This window comes from Globicephala melas, chromosome 11, assembly GCF_963455315.2.
Source record: "Globicephala melas chromosome 11, mGloMel1.2, whole genome shotgun sequence".
Classification (NCBI taxonomy): domain Eukaryota; kingdom Metazoa; phylum Chordata; class Mammalia; order Artiodactyla; family Delphinidae; genus Globicephala; species Globicephala melas.
The window spans coordinates 36,716,481-36,735,311 of record NC_083324.2 but is presented as its reverse complement, the minus strand read 5'-3'; the positions used below and the strand labels follow the sequence as shown (position 1 = coordinate 36,735,311).

General features: G+C 60.1%; 3 protein-coding genes across 8 annotated transcripts; 1 reads left to right on the top strand and 2 right to left on the bottom strand.

Moving 5' to 3' along the window:
- Positions 1-751: 751 nt before the first annotated feature.
- GPR62 (G protein-coupled receptor 62) lies at positions 752-14,260 on the top strand. 4 transcript variants are annotated; one of them, XR_009565758.1, is made up of 5 exons: positions 752-927; positions 1,030-4,829; positions 5,280-5,534; positions 5,856-6,422; positions 14,088-14,141. XR_009565758.1 is itself a non-coding variant. In XM_060307605.1 (3 exons), exon 2 carries the CDS (start codon positions 1,050-1,052, stop codon positions 2,139-2,141), a length of 1,092 nt encoding a protein of 363 aa, XP_060163588.1. In that variant the 5' UTR covers positions 752-927; positions 1,025-1,049; the 3' UTR covers positions 2,142-2,156; positions 14,125-14,260. The 4 variants fall into 4 exon arrangements, 2 of the variants coding, with proteins under 2 accessions (XP_060163588.1, XP_030723188.1); XR_009565756.1 differs by having other exon boundaries at positions 1,025-4,829; XM_060307605.1 differs by lacking the exons at positions 5,280-5,534; positions 5,856-6,422 and having other exon boundaries at positions 1,025-2,156; positions 14,125-14,260.
- Positions 2,888-12,941, bottom strand: PCBP4 (poly(rC) binding protein 4). 2 transcript variants are annotated; one of them, XM_060307603.2, is made up of 13 exons: positions 12,839-12,941; positions 6,649-6,793; positions 6,431-6,454; positions 6,276-6,308; positions 5,931-6,047; positions 5,571-5,702; positions 5,288-5,416; positions 4,966-5,040; positions 4,772-4,816; positions 4,633-4,696; positions 4,456-4,511; positions 4,197-4,366; positions 2,888-3,762 (listed from the first exon to the last, which is right to left on the bottom strand). In XM_060307603.2, the coding sequence occupies exons 2-13, from the start codon at positions 6,727-6,729 to the stop codon at positions 3,474-3,476; spliced, it is 1,215 nt and encodes a 404-aa protein (XP_060163586.1). In that variant the 5' UTR covers positions 6,730-6,793; positions 12,839-12,941; the 3' UTR covers positions 2,888-3,473. The 2 variants fall into 2 exon arrangements, with proteins under 2 accessions (XP_060163586.1, XP_030723177.1); XM_030867317.3 differs by having other exon boundaries at positions 2,889-3,762; positions 4,456-4,508.
- On the bottom strand, positions 14,068-18,599 carry ABHD14B (abhydrolase domain containing 14B). Of its 2 annotated transcripts, XM_030867331.2 has the most exons (4): positions 18,155-18,599; positions 16,993-17,228; positions 15,517-15,758; positions 14,068-15,160 (listed from the first exon to the last, which is right to left on the bottom strand). In XM_030867331.2, the coding sequence occupies exons 1-4, from the start codon at positions 18,433-18,435 to the stop codon at positions 14,981-14,983; spliced, it is 939 nt and encodes a 312-aa protein (XP_030723191.1). In that variant the 5' UTR covers positions 18,436-18,599; the 3' UTR covers positions 14,068-14,980. The 2 variants fall into 2 exon arrangements, with proteins under 2 accessions (XP_030723191.1, XP_060163589.1); XM_060307606.2 differs by lacking the exon at positions 18,155-18,599 and having other exon boundaries at positions 16,993-17,645.
- Positions 18,600-18,831: the final 232 nt, after the last annotated feature.

Below are 18,831 nucleotides of genomic sequence, written 5' to 3'. Positions count from 1 at the left end.
ACCTGGGGGGATAGGCCCCATTGGAGTCACATGGCTTTCCCTGAGCCAATACCTTGGTGGTGGGGGGTGCAACACACTGACTGGCCAGGACTGGGTTTCATGCCTAGTCAGGAATGTGATATGAAAGGTGAGGGTCTTGCTCACCCAAACCACATGTCCTGAGTTGCGGAGAGGTGGCTTCCTAAAGAAAACTCAGAGTGTGCTTAGCAGAACGGGACTTGTTTCCTAACAGCAAAAACAAAACAAAACAAACAGCAGTTGCTCCCTAAGGGTTCCTCTCATTAATTCCACAGTGTCTTGAAGCACCTATTCTGTGCCAAGCTAATACCAGCTAAGCAACCTACTATGTGCCAAGTCCTGTGCTTTTCCCCTCACTTTACCTAGAGAACTAGCCCTACTGAGGACGAGAGGGTACCTAGGGGTCTCCCAGCTCCAGCTCTTGTCTCACTCGTACCTCAGTTTCCCCTCAGTACAAAGGCTGAATGATCCGATTAACCCCACTGATGGGGATGGCAGAAGACAGCAGATGTGGGGGGCGGCACTTCCCACCCCTGGAAAAGGCAGAATAGGATGTGGCTGACTCCAAAGCCCACACTCTAATGTCCTGAGTCTCACTCCAGCCTGTGCCTGCTCTGGGCCCCCCTCCCGAAGCACCCACAGCACTTCCACAGCACAGCCTTCAGCCTCCAGCTGGCAGCTGCTAGGACCCAGGGGGCCGGTGCCAGGCCCTGCCCCTCCCTTGCCAGCTCTGTGTATCTCCAAAGGGCAGCATCAAAGTGACAGCCAGTACCATCTCCAGCAGGGGCTGAGTTGCTGGGGTGGAGGAGAGAACCACAGTCCCAGCCTTGCACACTTCCATGGGGCCGGCCAAACCCCCAAGAGAATGGCAGCCTGGGTGTCTGAGCCAGCACCTGGGCAGCCTGTGAGGTGAGAGGCTAGAGGAGCAACGGACGGGTGATGGAAATGGGGCCGGGGGTGGCGAGGGGCAGGCGGGGGAAGCTCCATTTCGCTCTCTGCATCCCAGCACAGGGTGAAGCCTGAGCGCTCGAATGGCCAACGCCACAGGGCTGAACGCACCAGAAGTCGCAGCCTCGATGGGGTTGATCCTGGCGGCTGTCGTGGAGGCGGCAGCACTGCTGGGCAACGGCGCACTGCTGGTTGTGGTGCTGCGCACGCCGGGACTACGCGACGCGCTCTACCTCGTGCACCTGTGCGTAGTGGACCTGCTGGCTGCCGGCTCCATCATGCCGCTGGGCCTGCTGGCCGCTCCGCCGCCGGGGCTGGGCCGCGTGCGCCTGGGCCCCGCGCCCTGCCGCGCGGCACGCTTCCTCTCGGCGGCGCTGCTGCCCGCCTGTACGCTCGGCGTGGCGGCGCTCGGCCTGGCGCGCTACCGCCTCATAGTGCACCCGCTGCGGCCCGGCGCACGGCCTCCGCCCACCCTCGTGCTCACCGCCGTGTGGGCGGCGGCGGGGCTGCTGGGCGCGCTCTCCTTGCTCGGGCCGCCGCCCGCACCGCCCCCTGCCCCGGCTCGCTGCTCTGTCCTGGCAGGGGGCCTCGAGCCCTTCCGGCCGCTCTGGGCGCTGCTGGCCTTCGCGCTGCCCGCCCTCCTGCTGCTCGGAGCGTACGGCGGCATCTTCCTCGTGGCGCGCCGCGCTGCCCTGCGGCCCCCGCGGCCCGCGCGCGGGTCCCGGCCGCGCTCCGACTCTCTGGACAGCCGCCTCTCCATTTTGCCGCCCCTTCGGCCTCGCCCGCCCTGGGGCAAAGCAGCCCTGGCCCCGGCGCTGGCCGTGGGCCAGTTCGCAGCCTGCTGGCTGCCTTACGGCTGTGCGTGCTTAGCGCCCGCTGCCCAGGCCGCCGCGGCCGAGGCGGCCGTCACCTGGGTAGCCTACTCGGCCTTCGCGGCTCACCCCTTCCTGTACGGCCTGCTGCAGCGCCCTGTACGCCGGACGCTGGGCCGTCTCGCCCGACGAGCGCTACCCCGGCCCCCGCGGGCCTGCACTTCGCGGGCCTGGCACCCGCGGGCCCTCCTGCAGCACCTCCATAGACCTCCAGAGGGCCCTGTCCTAGGCCCTTCTGAGGCTCCAGAACAAGCCCGGGATTTGGCAGGAAGGGAGAGCCTGAGCATGCCAGAGGCCACGTGAGAGATGTCTCCCAAGGTGAGCCGGGACTGGAGAAAGCAGGGTGGTATCACAAAGGGCCCATCCAGCCTCCAGCACAGCTTATGGCAGGTAGCCTGCCTGCACTTCTGGCTCTGGAATGGGAGAAAGGGGACCTGCAGCCAAGTGAAGCCCAGAGGCTTCTGGGAGCTAGGAATCCTGAGTTCTGGGCCCAACTCTGCATGGCCTTGTACACAGACCTACCCTTCACTAGGTATCAGTTTTCCCATCTGTACCCTGGACCATCTCTAAGGGCTTCTCCAGCTTGGGTGATCTGGACACTCATGGGTGATCCCCAGGCCAAGGAAGAAGCAGAGGTGGGCAGGATCACAGAAGGCCCTAATGGCTCACAGCCAAAGGGAATGGGCCAAGTAGGGCAGGGTCTGGGTTACAGCCACAGCAGGAGGAACCAGTGAAGGGACATTCAGAAAGACCTCCTGCACATCTGCACCAAGGAGAGGCTGGACAAAACTACTGGAACTCCTCCATCAGCTTCTAAAAATGCCCAGAAAACAACTGGATCGCTTTGGTGCCAGAGGCAGGAGGCTGGACAACATGACCCCCCAAAGAGCCCTGAAGCCCCAGAACTGGCATGTGGAAGGGGCCGAGGCCCAGCTGGGGCTGATGGAGTCACAGATGGGGGTCCTCTGGGGTCTCAGCTACACCCGTTTTCTGGAGGTTTTGCCAATACCCACAGTGTTTCACAGCTTCCTGGTCTCTCAGAATATTTATTCAAAAACAGGAATTGAAAAAACTGTACAGAGTGTCTGCTGCTGAGAACTCGGCCCCTGCCCCCATGCCACTCCCCCAGCTGCCTGGCAGTGCCCCCTCTTCGGGCTGCCCTCTGCCAAGCCCAGCCAGTCCATTCCAGTCAAAAGGGTATCAGTGGAAGCAGCAGGAATCTGCAGGGAGGTGGGGAGAGAAGCATGGCCCCCAGCCGCCCCCAGGCCTCCTCCCTGATCCCCACAGGGGGACAGGAGGCAGGGAAGCCCTGAGGGATGGGGAGTGCATGAGTGACCCCCGCAAAGTGGGGGCACTTAGGATGCTCCCTGCATCCAAGCACAGAGCTAGAGGGGATCAAGACCCCTACCCTGGGGCTGCTGCAGCTCCCAGAACCCTGGGCCAAAAACAGCCCCCACTCCGAGAGCAGGAACTCCCACAGACCGGGGCAGGGTGGGGGGGTGCATCCATGCGTCTGGGCATTAGCGGCGTTTGGGACCGCCCCCCCCCCCGGGGGTGGAGTCTCCTTGGGCAGATAGTGGAGGCAGCCCCCTGCCGGCAGTCCTGCCTGCTCCCGTGCCTGTGCCTCAGCTGGCCTCAGTAGGGGGAGAATTTCTGCCGCTCAGCTTTCTTGCTCCCATTGGCCGCTGCCATCTTGGCAGTGTAGGCCGCCAAGCCCGGCGGTGGCCCTGGGGAGGCAGGTGGTAGAGCCAAGAAGGGTACAGGCTTGAGGCCGATGAAGTTGGAGAGGGAGATGGCATAGGGCGTGCCCAGCAGGCCTGGGGGAGCGGTGGGCAGGGCCGTCAGGGGTGGCGAGAAGGGGGCAGGCAGGTCTGTGGGGGCCGAGCCGGGTGTCCCCCCAGAGGTAGACTTGGCCGTTTCTAGACTGGAAAGAGGGATAGAGAGGGAAGATGAAGGGGAAGGTCGGGGGTGAGAAAGGAGGCAATGAGGGCAAATATAAGGGGTGAGATTAGATGAAAAATAGAGAGGACTTGAGAACAATGACCTGGGGTGGGTGTGTTTGAGGAGAAGATGGGAAAGGTTGGAAGAGCGCGGACGGGAAGAAAGGACAAGTAAATATAGCATTGGGTAAGGGGAGAAATGGGGAGGCCGAAGACCCAGGGAAAAGAGACAGGGTTGGAGAAACAGGACATGGGGGACAGATGTATGGGGAAGATGGGGCAACACTGAACAAGTGTGGCAAGGTTAGGGGAGGCAGAGGACAGGCCCAGGAGAAGGGAGGTCAGCTCTCCCCACCCGACCTGTGCCTTTCTCAGGCACAAAAGTCCCATGACCTGTGATACCCCACCCCACACTCACCAGGCAGTGATGAGGTACTGGGCCAGGGCGATGGACACTGGTGAACCAGTGATGGTCACGTGCCGCTCACCAGCGCCCTCTGCTTGGTTCCCGATCTTGATATGTGCCCCTGACATCTGCCGGATCTCACTGATCTTGCTGCCCTGGCGCCCAATCACGCAGCCAATCAGCTGGAGAGAGGGTGGAATTCAACCCTAGGTGAGGCCCAGACGCCCCAGGCCCCCCTACCCACCCTCAAACTACCCCATCCCGTGCTCACGTCGTTGGGAACCAAGAACTCCTGTGAGCTGGTCTGTGTGCCAGGATCCAGTCCTGCTGGGGGGAGAAGAGGGATTGGGCGTGAGTCTGGACCTTTGCTGCCTCCCCATGTCCTTTCCAGAGGGGCTACCTGGCCCCTTGGGATCTGCCCCTGCTTCCTTCTGCAGGGACTGCTCACCTGGCACCATGCTGGGTGAGGCGAAGGGGACTGCGTGGCCCGAGAGCTGCTGGAGCTTGGTGACCTGTGCCAAGAAGAAGGGTCAGGAGTCAGAGGAGGCTCAGTTCGGGAAGGGGTGCCTTGGGCTGCGGTCACTCACCTCAGCTGAGGTCACAGCCCCATACTGACCCTGGACGGAGAAGCCCTGTGGGGACAAAGTGGGTAAAAAGGGGTTACTGTGATCAGGGCAGTTTGGCCAGAGTCACCCCTCCCCACCTCTCCCTGGACCCCCAATTCCTTCTTCCATCCCCTTCGCCGGTAACACATCCCACCCCTCCTGCTGTTCCCCCTCACCTGGTTGGTGGAGAGAAGGACAGTACCTAAGGAGAGGCTTGGATGATATGGGATAGTGGCTCCTTTGGGTGGGGACTGGAAGGCACAAAAGGGGAGGCTCTATCAGGACCTTCTCAGGCCCCCCCTGACCTCCCCAAGGGCCCTGTGTTCTCAAGGCCCTCTCTATAACCCCCAGGTAAATGCAGCCCGACATCCTGGAGCTTCTCACATCCATCCCTGCAGCCCCACTCTATCCCCACCTGGTGTCATGTGGGACTTGAGGGCCTGACAAGGCAGGCCCAGGGCCCATCCCCTGCCCTCTCTCCCTGCCCCAGGGCAGCACCTCCAGGATGACAGCACAGATCTGGCGCACACACAAGATGATGGCATCAGGCACCCCAGAGACGGTGACAGCACGCTCTGTGGAGTTGGGGAGCAGGTCCCCTGCCACCTGCACCTGGGCACCTGTAGTCTGCAAGCAGAGAACGGGGGCCACTTTCAGCTACTCCCATAGCCCAGAGCATGCCTAGGCTCGGAGCTCCCCACAGGACAGGAAGCTGTAAGCCCAGGTCTCCCCTCGAAACTGAAGGGTAAGACTCTCTTGGGGTGGTACCCCTTCCCCTCACCTCTCGGATCTCCTTGATCTTGGTGCCAGCCTTCCCAATCAGCGAGCCACACTGGCTTGCAGGGATGACAAGGCGCAGGGTCACTGGAGGTCTGGAGACATTCCCCCCATTTGCAGGAGCAGCACAGAGGTCCTGGGCAGGAAGACTGGGTTGGCTGTGCATGCCCCTACTGCTCCCCCTCCCCTGGAGCACCTTCTTGCTGGGGGATGAAGGAGGGAAGCCTGCCCGCGTCCCACTCCAATGAGAGAACCCTGTCCTCAGCTTGGCCTTCTGTCCCACCCGTAGCCATTCTGTGGAGTCAGAGTCCTGTTCCTCCCGGGGAACCACCTGTGGCCCCCAGCCCCTCAGACAGCCACAGACCTCATCCAGCTTGAAGGCAATCATGGAGACTGCATGGAAGACGGCTGCTGTAGATCCGGTGATGGTGGTGATGCGCTCAGGGCAGGAGCCCTCAGAGATGGTGATCCGGGCGCTACTCTGTGGGTGCAAGACAAGCGCCAGGCAACGGGGCTCCTTCTCTGCTTCCTGGCCAAGAACTTGCCTGCCCCTCCACTCACCAGGCCCCAGCCAAGCCTGGAAACAGCCACCTTCTAGGGGCACTCACTGGTCATCCCAGCTGGTGGATTCAGGGACAAGGTGAAGCAGGCATCTCCCCTCCCCTCCAAACCAGATGCCCTGGGCTCCTCTCCCAAACTCCGTTCTCACCTGTTCCCGGATTCGCTTTACAGTCTCTCCTTTCTGCAGGAGACAAAATAGGAGGCAAAATAGAGAATGGCTCTTAGGCCAAGCAGCCGTTGATTCCTTTCCTGGACTGAGGTCTCAGGTTGAAGGGGACATACAGAACAGAACGAGGTACCTACCTTCCCAATTATGCTGCCCACTTCCTGCAAACAAGACAAGAGTGGAGTCAGCAGGGTACCAATACCCCAGGCCCAGCGCTTGCCCCTACTTCAGGCAGGGGCTCTGCAGGAGACAGGATACCCAAGAGCAAACTCCCTCCCGGAGGACCAGGTCTTGCCTCGCCTTGCACTTTGCCCCCTCCTGAGCCACAGCGAAGCACTCCCCCACAAGCACTTACTTTCCCATGCATCAGCATCCGCAGTGTGAGGGTGATGCTGAGCTCTGGCTCCTCCTCCAGCCCCGCATCTGAGCCGCTCATCCTGTCAGGCGGGGCTGGGGCCGAGGCCGCCTGGGAGTGCGTCCACGCTGTGGCCTGGCCGGCTCTGCGGGGGGCAGTGGGAGATGGGTTAGAGAAGAGCTCAGCTTTCTTTCAGGTCCCTTGCCCTTACATGGGAACCCCAGAGCCAAGCTAGATAAACTTCCAGAGCAGAGAGACAGCGTGGACCACAAGTTTCAAGTGTCACATTGACCAGTTTGCTGTGTGCAGCTCACTAGCTGTGTAAGCCTGGCTGACATATTTAACCCTTCTGAGCCTCAGCTTCCCATCTGTAAGAAGGGGATACCCAATCCAGTCCCCAGAGTTATGAGAATTAAAATGAGATAGGTGCATATGTGATAGGCACCCAGTTTCCACAAGTATCCTTCCCTTCCCCTCGTACGTCAGGAGAATTAACTATGGGAGTCCAGAGAGGGAGCCTCCTACCTGACCTCTTGGAAGAGGGGACCCTTGTCGATTGGCCCTTGAAGGTTGGGTTAAAATCGAAACGTTACTTCAAATGGGAGGCACTTGCGCCCAGGGACCAGAGCCCCTGCTGGCTAGAGCCTGGAGGAGCAGCTGGAGAGGGAGCCGGAGCAGCCACGGGAGCCATGGGAGGTCTTGAAAGGTGGGCAGAAGTGAAGGTAGTGAGGCTCCAGGAGGGTGGGCTGCATCCGTCCACTAGAAGTCACTAAAGCAGAGGCTCCTGCGGACAGCTGTGAGCGAGGTTCATTCAGCACTGGGGGTGGGGGTGGCGGTGGGGTCTGGGGACCAGCCGTGTGCACGGTGGTTTTCTGAGCCCTCTCCTATGTGCTGAGGAGGTTAGGAGTGTCCGGGCTGGCCGTGTTCCCAGCTTGGAGCACTTTCTACTGTACCAGAAACAAATCACTTGGACTCTTGAGTCTCAGTATTCTCACCCGTAAAATGGAGGGACTGCTTCCCCCTTGGAACTGGGTGATGGGTAAGAAAGGGATTGGGGGGCTGGGGAATGTCAAGGCCGTTAACTGATGGAAGAAGGAGGAGCTGGAGATTAGCTGCTGGGATTAGCCCAGCCGCCAGCCCTCCCCACCCGACCCCTTTTCATGCCCCAACTTAATCCTGAACCTTAATCCTGCTTGGAAATCCCTCTCCTCCAGCGGCTGCCGCCCGCCAAGGCTCTGCCTTGATGGGAAGCTCACTGGGGAACCAGAACCTGAGCAGGAAAACAGGGAGGGGAGAGGGTGCCAAGTCTGAGCCAAGAACAAGCCCTAACCCTATGAATTCCTACTGCCTGGGAAGGGTGGGGGGGATGAGTGTGCTGGGCTCGAGCACCCCAGAGACCCCTGGGCACCTTCCTCCTCAGCCCCCTGCCCTATCCTGACTCGAGGGTCAAGGGTGTGGAGCTCTGTTCAATGCCCTCTTCAGAACCCCCCTTGCTAGCCTGAGCGTGGGCATGGAGGAGGCGGGATAGGGCTCCCAGCCGGGCTGTCTTTGGAAGCCACTGTATGGCCTGAGATCTTTATTTCTTCATCTGTACCATGGGGGTGACAACCCTGACTCCCCAAACACCCAGTAACTGTTGCCTCCCCAGCACCTGCTCCTCCCTCCGCTTGAGTTCTGTCCATCGGCTCTCCAGAGGTCAGAGGTCAACAGTGGATGCAGGGCCTGTGCTCTGTGAGCATCCTGGCCAGCCTCATGCTGGCTGCCCTTGCTAACATTCCCCCAGCTGCCGGCAGTTCCCCCAGCAAAGCACTCGTGATGACGTGCTTAGTTTCTGTTGCCCTGGCCAGCCCGGGAGCCCCTTAGAGCAGGAGCCAAGGCTGCCACCCTCTCCTTGTGTTCCCAGAGCCAGGCTGGAGAAGTTACTCAGAACACGCTGGTTATCTGAACAGATGAATTCACCAAACAGAAGGGGAGCCTGGTGCCTAGAGAGGGTCTGTAACCTGCCCAAGGTCACAGAGAGGTGGGGCCTGGTGGGACTAGCAGGGCCCTGCCTGCTAGTGTGAGGGCCTCCTCTGTCTGGCTGTCCTGTCTGGGTCTGTCTGTCCTCTTCCAGGGGGGACAGGGGCAGCTCTTCAAAGGTGGGGAGCAGGCTTTAGTAGTCTCTCAGACCCCTGCTTGGTTGGTAGACATGGGTTGTGTTTGGAAAGGACTGTACTTGTCCAGAGCCACATCTTAAGCTCCGGAACTTTCTGGGGCTCAGGGACCTCTTTGGGGTGGTAACCAATGGGAGACCCGACATTGTCCCCATACCATTTGCACATCAACTTTTGTGGGCAAAGGCTCCTGGGAAAATAGGGCAGAAGGGTTGGGATGTGGCCAGAACTAGGGCTCCTGCCCTGAAAAAGATACCTGGGTTTACAGCAGAGCCCCACTGCCCCCAATTCAATGGGTGACCTTGGCCAGGCCTGCACCTGACCTAGACCTCAGTTTACCTACCTGTGCTATGTGTGTGTGTGTTTGCAGGAAGGGGGTGGGGGAGGGGAGTGGCTGGTCTCTCTGTGTCCTTCCTGTTTTGATAGACCCTCAAGGTCTTTCCTCTCTTTAGGGGAGAACAAGGGGTTTTGATACAGGTCTCTCTAATTATTCTCCTAGGAGCCCTAAGGACAAGCAGCCCTACTAGGCATATTGGCTCCCCTTCTACCCTTACAGGGGCTCTAGGGAGTTGCTTGCTGCTCCAGCTTGGTGGGCCCTAGGTCCCTGCTGGGCCACCCACATGGCAGCCACGCGTCATGCCACACTGACCTCCAGCTCACCTCTGAGGGTACCCAGCCCCCTCTGGTCAGCAGGGCTCCCTGGCAGGACATACCAAGCTCAGACCAGGCCTCTGACCTCGGGCGTTCCCTTCTTCTCCCCAGACCCCCTCCCCAGATCCAGTGCCCACTCCTTCTGTCTCTGGCTTCCTGCCACTCAAGCTGGAGGGGGCGGGGGGGGGGGGGGCGGGTGACAGCTGTGTAAGCAATGGTGGCTGCCCCTTCCTGCCCCTCCCCCCCAGCTGTCTCTCTCTCATGACAGCTGCCCAATCAAAGGGCCGGGGGCTTAGCCAGCTCCCCCCCACACGCAGGGATCAAGTGTCCACCCTGGCTTTGTTCTGGAGCAAGAACAATCCGGGGGAGGGGAAGGCTCCTGGGGCCAAGCAACTCAAGTGGACTGGCCCGCCCCTTGGGGGATTCCCTTGGCTCTAATAGCAAGAGTGTCTGGACCAACTAGGGCTTGTAGACCCACCTGGGCTGGGAAGAGAGAAGGGTCCAGTCTCCAAGTTCATCCCCCACCTTACATCCCCCAACGGTCCCCAACCTAACAGCCTCCTTCTATTCCTCTCCAAAAGCAGCCATGCTGGCCACACCCAGTGATGCTGGAGAATGGCTCAGGGCATGAGGCGAAGCAGGGCATGGTGGGGATGGGGTGGGGGGAGTGGACCCTGGGGCCGGAGGGGATCAGCACTGAGGGATCCTGACTCCCCTGCCCATTTCTCTGGGCATGCTCACCCTTTCTGATTAACTAGGCCTCCAGAAGGATTGCCACAGCATCCTTGGATCCATATGCCCAGCCTCTCAGCCTTACAGCCTCCCAGGATGGCCATTCATACCTACTTTATGGGAGAGTTGGGGGAGGAGGGGCCTGGAGGAGAGCAGCCTGGGGTCTATGAGCTCCAGCCTCTGCTTCCTTGACCTAGAACTGTCCTGTAGACTCAGTACTAGGCAGAGACGGGAAGCTCTGACAAGCTGGCTGGTGCCAGAAATGCTACAGCCTCCTTAGAGCATCATTAGGCAACCCCTCAAGAGTCCTCACAGCCAAGGGAAACCAAGGCAGGCCCAGGCCCAGACTGGAGTCCAGGAGAAAGGGTGCAACTTCATGGTGCAGCCCCATGCACTGGTACACATCCCCTCACTGTCTCACCAAATTGAGAAAGGTCTCTAGCTTCCATTCTCCATGCTAGACTGGGTCGCTCTGCTGCTCAACAGCCATCCTTGGCTCCCCAATGCCCAATGAATAAAGCCTGATCTCCATAGATGGGCACTCAAGGCCCTTCATGATCTGGTCTCTGCCAACTTCTCTTGTCTCATCTCTACCCCATCCCCCACACACACCAGACTGCAAAACACGCCTAGCACCACCAGGCCTCTGGGCCTTTGCCCAGGCTGATCCTAGCTTGAAATGCCCATCCTCCCCACTCTGTCCAAATCCTTCTGAGATGCTGCCTCCTCTGTGAAGCCCTCCCCAACCTTCCAAGTCAGATGTTATCACTCAGGCCTCTCTGCCCCTCCAAGATGCCTACAACACAAAGAAGCCCCATTTGGGCATTTCTGAGCCTGCCTTTCCACTACAGAGTTCCAGGAGGGCAGAAGCTCCTCCAGGAGGGCAGGAGCCAGTACCAGTCTCAGTGTGCAGGGAGAAGAAAGGGCTCACAGGGCCCAGAGGCATTAGAGACCAGCGATGGGGCCAAGAATCCCAGAGAAGCAGTGACAGTGGGGTGAGAAGACCCAGGGCTCAGGGGACCAGCCCCATGCGAGAGTCAGGATCTGCCTGGACAGGGTTCCCAGTTCCCATTCCTTAGCACCCCCAGCCCCTGCTCCTGCTGTGTCTCTGGGTCTAGGGGCTCCCCAGGCATTATCACTGGGGTGGGGGATTTGCACTTTGAGACTTCTGGAGGCCCTGAGTGGGTTTCCCCATGGCGAAGGGGGGCTGAAGGAAGAACTGTGGTGTGGCATAGGTTTCACAAAATCGGGCTCAGACTGTCATAGCTGGAAGGCCCTCATCAGAGAGGAACCTGAGGCCCAGAGAGGAAGGGGCTTGTCTGTAAGGCTACATGAGAATGAGAGGCAACTGGCAGAGCTGGCAGAATCCCAGGGTCCACCTGTGCAGCTCAGAGCTCTTTCCTCAAGAGGTCAGCGCCACTAGGCAATGGGGATGGAGGCTGGAGGGGGGCAGTGATGGGAGTAGAGAGGGTGGGCAGAGCCTGTCTGGGGACACAGGGCGGGGCAAAGCCAGCCTCCCTGTGGCCTGGGCCTGCCAGGGTGTGTGGGCCGCCTGCTCCCAGCCCCCCACCCTGAGCATGCAAGAAGAACAATCCCCTTGTGTTTGGGCAGCCTGAGGCTGCATGCTGATGAAGGCTGGGGGGTGGGGGCTGGGATGGGGGCGCCTTGGAGGTTGAGGGGGTTCCAGGGCCCGGAGGGGCTAGGAGACCTTCAGATGGGAAAAGGATAGGGTCCCAGGTGCTGGCTCTGAAGCAGTGAGGGTAACCCCAGGAAAGAGTGAAGGCTGTAGTTGAGGTTTAAGGTCCTGGGGAGTCACCGGGGGTCTAAAAACTCTTTGTAGGAGAAGAGGAACCCCTGGAGACACATGCTCTATTGGTCCAGCGTGAAGGTGATCATCCTGCGCTTGGTGGGAACTAAGAGCCCACATTCTGGAAGGAGGGAATGCACCTGGCCCTGGGTGCATCCCCTTGAAGACCACTCCCCAGGGTGCTGAAGTCGGGCGGGGCACTGGGTGCTACAGGTCCCAAGATGGCGGGCCTGGGATAGGGGACTGAGGAGGCAGGCACCTCCCTCTCCTGGCGAAGCAGGCTCCAGGGCCAGGCTGAAGTGACTAGCCAGAGCCCCCGCACCTCCCAGGACTCCAGCTAAGAAGCTAGGTCAGAGCTGAGGGGCTAAAGAGCCACAGGGCACAAGGGACCACTCCGAGCCCCCAACTGTCATTTCCACACACCCCTGGCCTGGAGGTCTGTGTCTGGTGCCCTCAAGGACTGCAGAGAATGGGAAGGGGTGTGTGCTGAGCCAGGAACTGCAGGGGAATGTCAGATGGGGACAGAGATGGAGCAGAACCAGAACCCAGGGCAGAAGGTCGAGAGAAGAGCAGGTCCAAAGGACAGAAACAGCAGGTGGGATGAGGGCCTCAAATCTGGGGTCTCAGGTCCAGGAAACCCCTCCCTGGTACTGGGGGCTCCTCTAGCAGACCAGCGCCCCCCACCTGTGCAGGCCTGGGCCCGTGTGGGACAGGGAACGTGTTCCTCGCAGTCTCCCAGTCTCCCAAACCCGCGACCCCAGCCTGTGGACTCAGGCGCGGGCTCCCCGCCCCTGGCCGAACCCCCAAACTTCGCGGCCCGCGGTGCCCCGCCCGGCCCGCGCCCTACCTCGCTGGGGCTGTCCTGCGGCGGTGGCGGCGCGGCGGCTGGGCCGCTCAGTCCCACATTGTCCCCGGGAGAGGCGGCCGCTCACAACTGCGAGTGACATCAGCTGCGAACAATGAGGGGTTTGACAGGCGCGGAGCCCGGCCGGCCCGGAGCCCGGCTCCGCGCCCCCCCCCTACCCCCGGCCCGCCCGGCCCGGCCCCTCCCCGCCCCCTCCCCGGATCCGATTACAGCGCGGCGGGCCCGCCCCAGTCGCCCCAGTGCCGCAGCCGCCCGCCCCGCCCCGCGCGCCGCGGTGCGCCCCGAGCGGCGGCCGCTTCCGGGAGGGCTGGGGCGACCCTACCCGGGCGGCTCCTCCAGCCCCCGGGAGTGGGGGGCGAGGGGGTTGGTCCGTCCTGAAGCGCGGTCCCAGCCACGGTCCTTCCCGCGCCACCCGCGCCTGCGCCCCACTCCCAGTCCCTTCGCTCTGGGCCAGCCGGTCCTTCCGTCCCGGGCCGCCCGCCCGGTGACTCTGCCGAGCCCTCTGCACCCCCATCTCGGCCTCGGCCCCGCCGCCAGCGCCCGCGCTGCCCCGCTCCGGCTCGGGTCCCTCGGAGCTCAAGTTTCGACCCTCCGCCGGGTCGGGTTCCCGGCGCTCCTCGCTTCTGCGCCATCCATCCCCGCGCGGGCTCTCGCCCACCAAGCCCCGCACCCCTCAGCCACCCCCAGCTTCCGCGAGGCCAAGCCCTCGTCCGTCCAGGACAGGTTATCGGACCAGCTGGAGGAGGCGCCTGTGAGCGGTGTGACCCTGTGCACCCGCCCCGTGATTCTCCCAGAGCTACCCCCAGAATTCCTTTTTGGGCTAGGGTCGCGAGGGTCGCGAGGGACGCGGCGCAGTTGAGTACTCGACTAGGGAAGGGGTAAGAGTAGGGGGAGGAGCTGGGCGGTTCCCAAGCTCTCGCTTTCCCGCACCGCGCCCCCTGGGGCGCAAATCTACCTCCCCCTCTCCTCCGTAATCGGCTCAGCCTGGTCCCACTGACCTCCACCTCCCCCTACAGCTGAGTCTCTTGGCACCTGGGTGTGTGGGGGTGGGGAGGGGAATCCAATCTCCCTTCCCCTCCATCTGGCCCGGTGGACAAAGGGCAGGGGGACCATCTGGTCCCGCCAGGGTGGGGGAGGGGCCTGCAGTGGCGGTCCCAAGGGGCGGGGGAGGGGCGGCGCTCTGGAGACAGCGAGAGCCTGCGGGGTCTAATTGCATCACTTTATTTCACAGACCTCCAATCTCTGTCTCCCCACCCCCCAAAACTCAGAGCAGGAAACTAGCTTGGCTGAGAAGACCCAGGCCTAATAACCTGGGGAGCTGTGGAGCACCCAGAAGAAAGTGGAAAAGCTGGGAGATCTGAGGGTCGAAGTGATGGCCCTTCCCTTTTGTGGGCATTTCTGATCTGGGGGCCAGCTGCAACCTGTGGGTGAGTGAAGTTCAAAGCTGGCCACACCCTAAGCTTGGTAGAGGGTCTCCTGCAAGGGCTGGCCTCATGGTGTCCCCACCTTCCCAGCCATGGGGTGCTGAATGGGTGGGGAGGGCAGCATGTGCCTGTGCAAGTGCTTGTGTGGGGACAGAGTATGTGTGTGTGTGCCTGTGCATGCAATGCAAAGCTGCTGTGAGAGTGTGCGTGTCAGCCCACAGTTGCATGTACCTGTGTGGTTGCCCCCAAGTGAAGGATCATATTTGGGAACATAGATGACTGTAATGTGTATGCATGCATGTGGGCATGTATGTATTTGTGGCCTAAGAGGTGAAGGTAGGGGGTGTTTGTGCCCAGCAGGGCAGCCAAAGGAGGAGCTGGGAGGTGGGGGGAGGCTGGGCAGAGCAGAGGAAGGAATGCAAGCCGAGCAGGAAAGCCTATAGGAGAAGCTCATCTAATGGATTACCCTCCACCAGATTATGTCCCTTGATTCCTGAATTTTTTTCTCTTGATTTCACCTCTTCAGTCTGTCACTGCAAGAGAAAGAAGAGGAAAAGACAGACCCTAAAAGAACTCAGATAGAAAGACACACCTGTTGGATGTGCAGGATGAGCAGGAGCCCACGAAGGGAAGGAGAGAGAATGAGTGAGAGAGAGCCCAAGGCAGGCAAGTGGCCCACCCCCATCAGCAGGGCTGCGCCTCATGCTAGCTCCTGCAGGAAATCCAGCAGCCCTGTATGCCACTCCTCGGGTTTGTCAAGGTAACAGGGGTGCCCCGCCCCCTCCATGACTAACACCCGGTGGTTGGGCAGCTGCTTCAGGTGCTCAAAGCTGGTCTGACCCATGGGGTCCTGGTCTCCATACACGATAAGAACCGAGGTCTAGAGAAAGCAAAGGGAGGCAGAGTCAACAGGGACCTGCCCCACCAGCCCCAGCCTCCTAGAGATCAATTCCAGCCCTCCCCATCACTTTGGTCTCTCCCTGGGGTCAGTGCAAATGACAGAGAGAGACAAGTTGGCCCAGTGCAGGGATGGTTTGGAGAGGTATGAATTTGTGTATGCCCCAACACACAGTTTAGCACAGGGCTTGCCACAGTAATCTTCTGCCTAGTACACCAAAAGGGCGGAGTTTGGTGGTTCAACTCCTCCCGGAAGCTACCCCTTTGGTTACCCAGTACCCAGGGATGGACTGTTCCTTGCTCCTGGCAGGGACATCTCAGCCTCCCACATAGGGGTACCTTCACTCTGGCATAGTCGGCAGCATTGATTTTGTCAGTGCAGATGGGGGCCACTGGCACATAGCCCCGGATCTGGGAGCCTGGGGCCACGAGGAAGGGCAGGGAGTACATGCCACTCAACGATGGGCTGATCACGACTGGGGGGCCCATATCCAAGGCATCCACCACAGTTGCCAGAAAGCTGCTGGGGACCAGCTCCCCAACAGGGGCAGGGGCTGTTGCTTCCTTGGATCGCCCCAGACCTGCAGGGATTCAGGTGTGTGAGAGACAAAGGTGGTGAGTAGGAAAACAGGGGAGAGAGGGTCCCTTCCTCCAGGAAGCCCTCCTAGGTCAACCGCTGTGCCAGGTTCCTGCAACAGGCAGTGTTGCATGCTGTACTTACTCCTACAGCAACCTAGGTCTGTCATATCTGTAGCAAGCATAAGGCATTTCCTTCCATGTTTGTGCCCATCTCCCCCAGTACAGCGTCCTCAAAGAATCAGGCTCTGAAGCCCAGCTTGGCCAGATCCAAGTCCCAATTGTCCACTATAGATTATGTAAGCTTGGGAAAGTCCCCTCAGCCCTCACTCTACTGTTCAGTTTCCCCATCTGTTAAAAGGAGGTAGCAAAAGTGTTTGCCATTTGAGATTGTTGTGAAAATTGAGTTAACTGCTTCAAGGCACCTGTCCCAGGGCTGGCAGGGTAGATGCCTCCAGGACAGTGGATGAGAGACTGGCTCTGCACACATCCCTCCCCTCCAATTAGTCAATCCCTACCTTCTGCAGAAGGATTAGTTCAAGGCCTTGGCCTTGAAGCTCAGCCCAATCTACTGTCAGAACCAATCCTGTCCCAGCCTGGAGGCCCGCCCTTGGGCACTGAAACCATACCAGCCATGGCCAGTGAGGGGAGCAGGTTGGCCATGCTGCCACCTTCACACTTGGCACCATGGGCTGGGGCCCGCCAGTTGAGGCTATGACTGGCAGTCTTGTGCTGCTCCTCCCTCCCTCAGGACCTAAATTAGGGCTTTGTATGTGGGATCATGACTGGGGGCTTAGCCACCCCCAAAGGTGCCAGGGGACTCAGTGTTACTCCTCAGGGCTTCTAACAGAGCCTGTGGTTTCGGCTCTTTCAAAATATTTTACTTCCAATCGACTGAGCACCGATTATTATGTGTTAGGTACTGGCCACATACTCACATGGATAATCTCATTCCATTCTCATTAGAGCCAAACCCCAGAATGAGTGTGGTTATCTCCCATTACAGATGAGGAAACAGAAGCAGAGACATTGCCCCGGGCAACACAGTTAGAAGCAGCTGGGCAGTGTCCAGACCACACCCGGATGGACTAGAGAAGCTCAAAGGCCCTTGTAGTGTGCACTGCGCCCTGTCTAGCTCAGGAGTCAGCCTGGCTAGGTCCTCCCAGTCCCCCAGCCCCCAGCCCTGGGTCCCCAGTGAGGTTCCCACAACCCCTGTCCAGAAGCCTTCCCTGGAGTTACCTGGCAGGTCAATGGCCACAGCCCAGTAGCCAGCCTGGGCCAGCCTGTGCAGCGTGCCTAGGTTCTGCCAGGTCTCGGAGGAGAAGCGTATGCCATGCAACAGCAGCACGGAGAAGCGGGTGGCCTGCCCACTGCCCGGGTGAGCCTCTCGGAAAAAGAGGCTCTGGCCCTGCACCTGGATGGTGCCCTCGTGCTGCTCCACGCCCGCCATACCTCCTGCTGTGCTGGTGAAGCACCTGTGGTTCAAGGCCAGGCTGATGAGAAGCCACAGAACACCTTGCCCAGGTGGAGCAGGGAGGCTGCCACAGACAGGGCAGGGGTCCCTCCTGGAGCATCAAGGAGGCTCCCAAAACTCTAGGAACATGCTTTGGGGGTGAGGAAGACATAGGTGTTATTTCTGCATCTGCCACTACCTAATTGCCTTGGTTTCCTCATCTGAAATATGGGATGCTAAAGCCTATCTCAAGAATTTATGAGTTAAAAAAAAAAAGAATTGATAATTGATGGTGCCTGCCTTTGGAAAGAACTTAATACATGGGTCTCCCATTACAATTATTGTTCCCATTGTTATTATCCTTTTCTACGAATGGGGATAATACAAAATAGTACTAGCTCCTAGGTGGTTGATAGGATTCAATGAGGCCAGGCATGTAAAACACTCGCCCGTGCCTAGCACATAGTAAGCATAGTAAATGGATCAACAGCAATCAACAGTAAGTAGCTGACTATTTTGCTTTTCAACATTTTCCTCTTCCAGGCACTGTTATAGGTCGTAGGTTGGCATCGCAGGCCGAAGAGGATAGGGGTTAGAGTAAAAAAATCTGTTTTCCGGAGCCGGAAACCGGAGCGCTGAGCAGGGAAAGGCTTTGAAGTTCCGGCCGGCGAGGGAAGCGAGTTGCTCAGCGCGCTGCCCGCTGGGGCCCAACGCACTGACGCCGCGGCCAGGGGCGCGGTCACCGGCGCCGCCACCGCTCGCTGTGTCCCCTCCGAGGACCTCGGTTGTGGATCGCAGGGTCTGGTAGGGTGCATGCAGAGGGGGTGGGGGCAGACCCGAGGAAGGGGGCCTGGGGAACCGAGATAGGCAGAGGAGAAACTTGGGGTAGGTGGGAGTGGGTTGTAATTGGAGAGAGGAAGAGAGGGTTGGGGGGCGCAGGGCAGGTACCTGGGGAGCTGCGTGGGCTCTCGCAAATAGGAGGCAGGCGAGTGCAGGCGGCGACTGGGGCCCGGGGCGGGGAAGCAGGGATGTGGCCCGCCGGAGGGCGTGGGCCGGGCCGTGCTCCGGGGCGCCCGCTTGTGGCCGCAAGCCGTCCCAGGGCCGACGGGTGCTGCTAGACCCATCCTTCTCACAGCTGTCTCAGTTTCCCCACGCCCCTCGGCCCCACGTGCCCCAAGCACCGGACAGGGTCCGGCCCCGAGACCCTCAGCGACCTGCTCCACATGCATATGGTGTGGCTTGAGAAGGAGCGTTCCTTTGGGGTCTCATCCTTCCTGTTCCCTCCCCCTTCCTCCCCACCCCCTCATCCCCAGCCTGGGCTGCCCAAACCCAGAGTCGTCTGTCTGGCATGTGGCTGAGGCCCGACAGGTTTGAATGCGAAGCTCTGCCAATGCCCAGCCTTGATCGTTTTCCCAACGCCTCCGAGCCTATTTCCTTGCCTGTAGAATGGCTGTGATGTTGCCTACCTCACAGAGTGCTAATAAGGAGTGAATGCTGGGTGTTCCGTGCAGCCTCCTTTTTCCAGGTCTGCCCACACAGGCCAGGGACAGATCAGATGTTGGTCGCATGTCACCAACCAGGATAGGTGACATATAGAGACATAGGAGCCTAGAGGCCACCCCAGG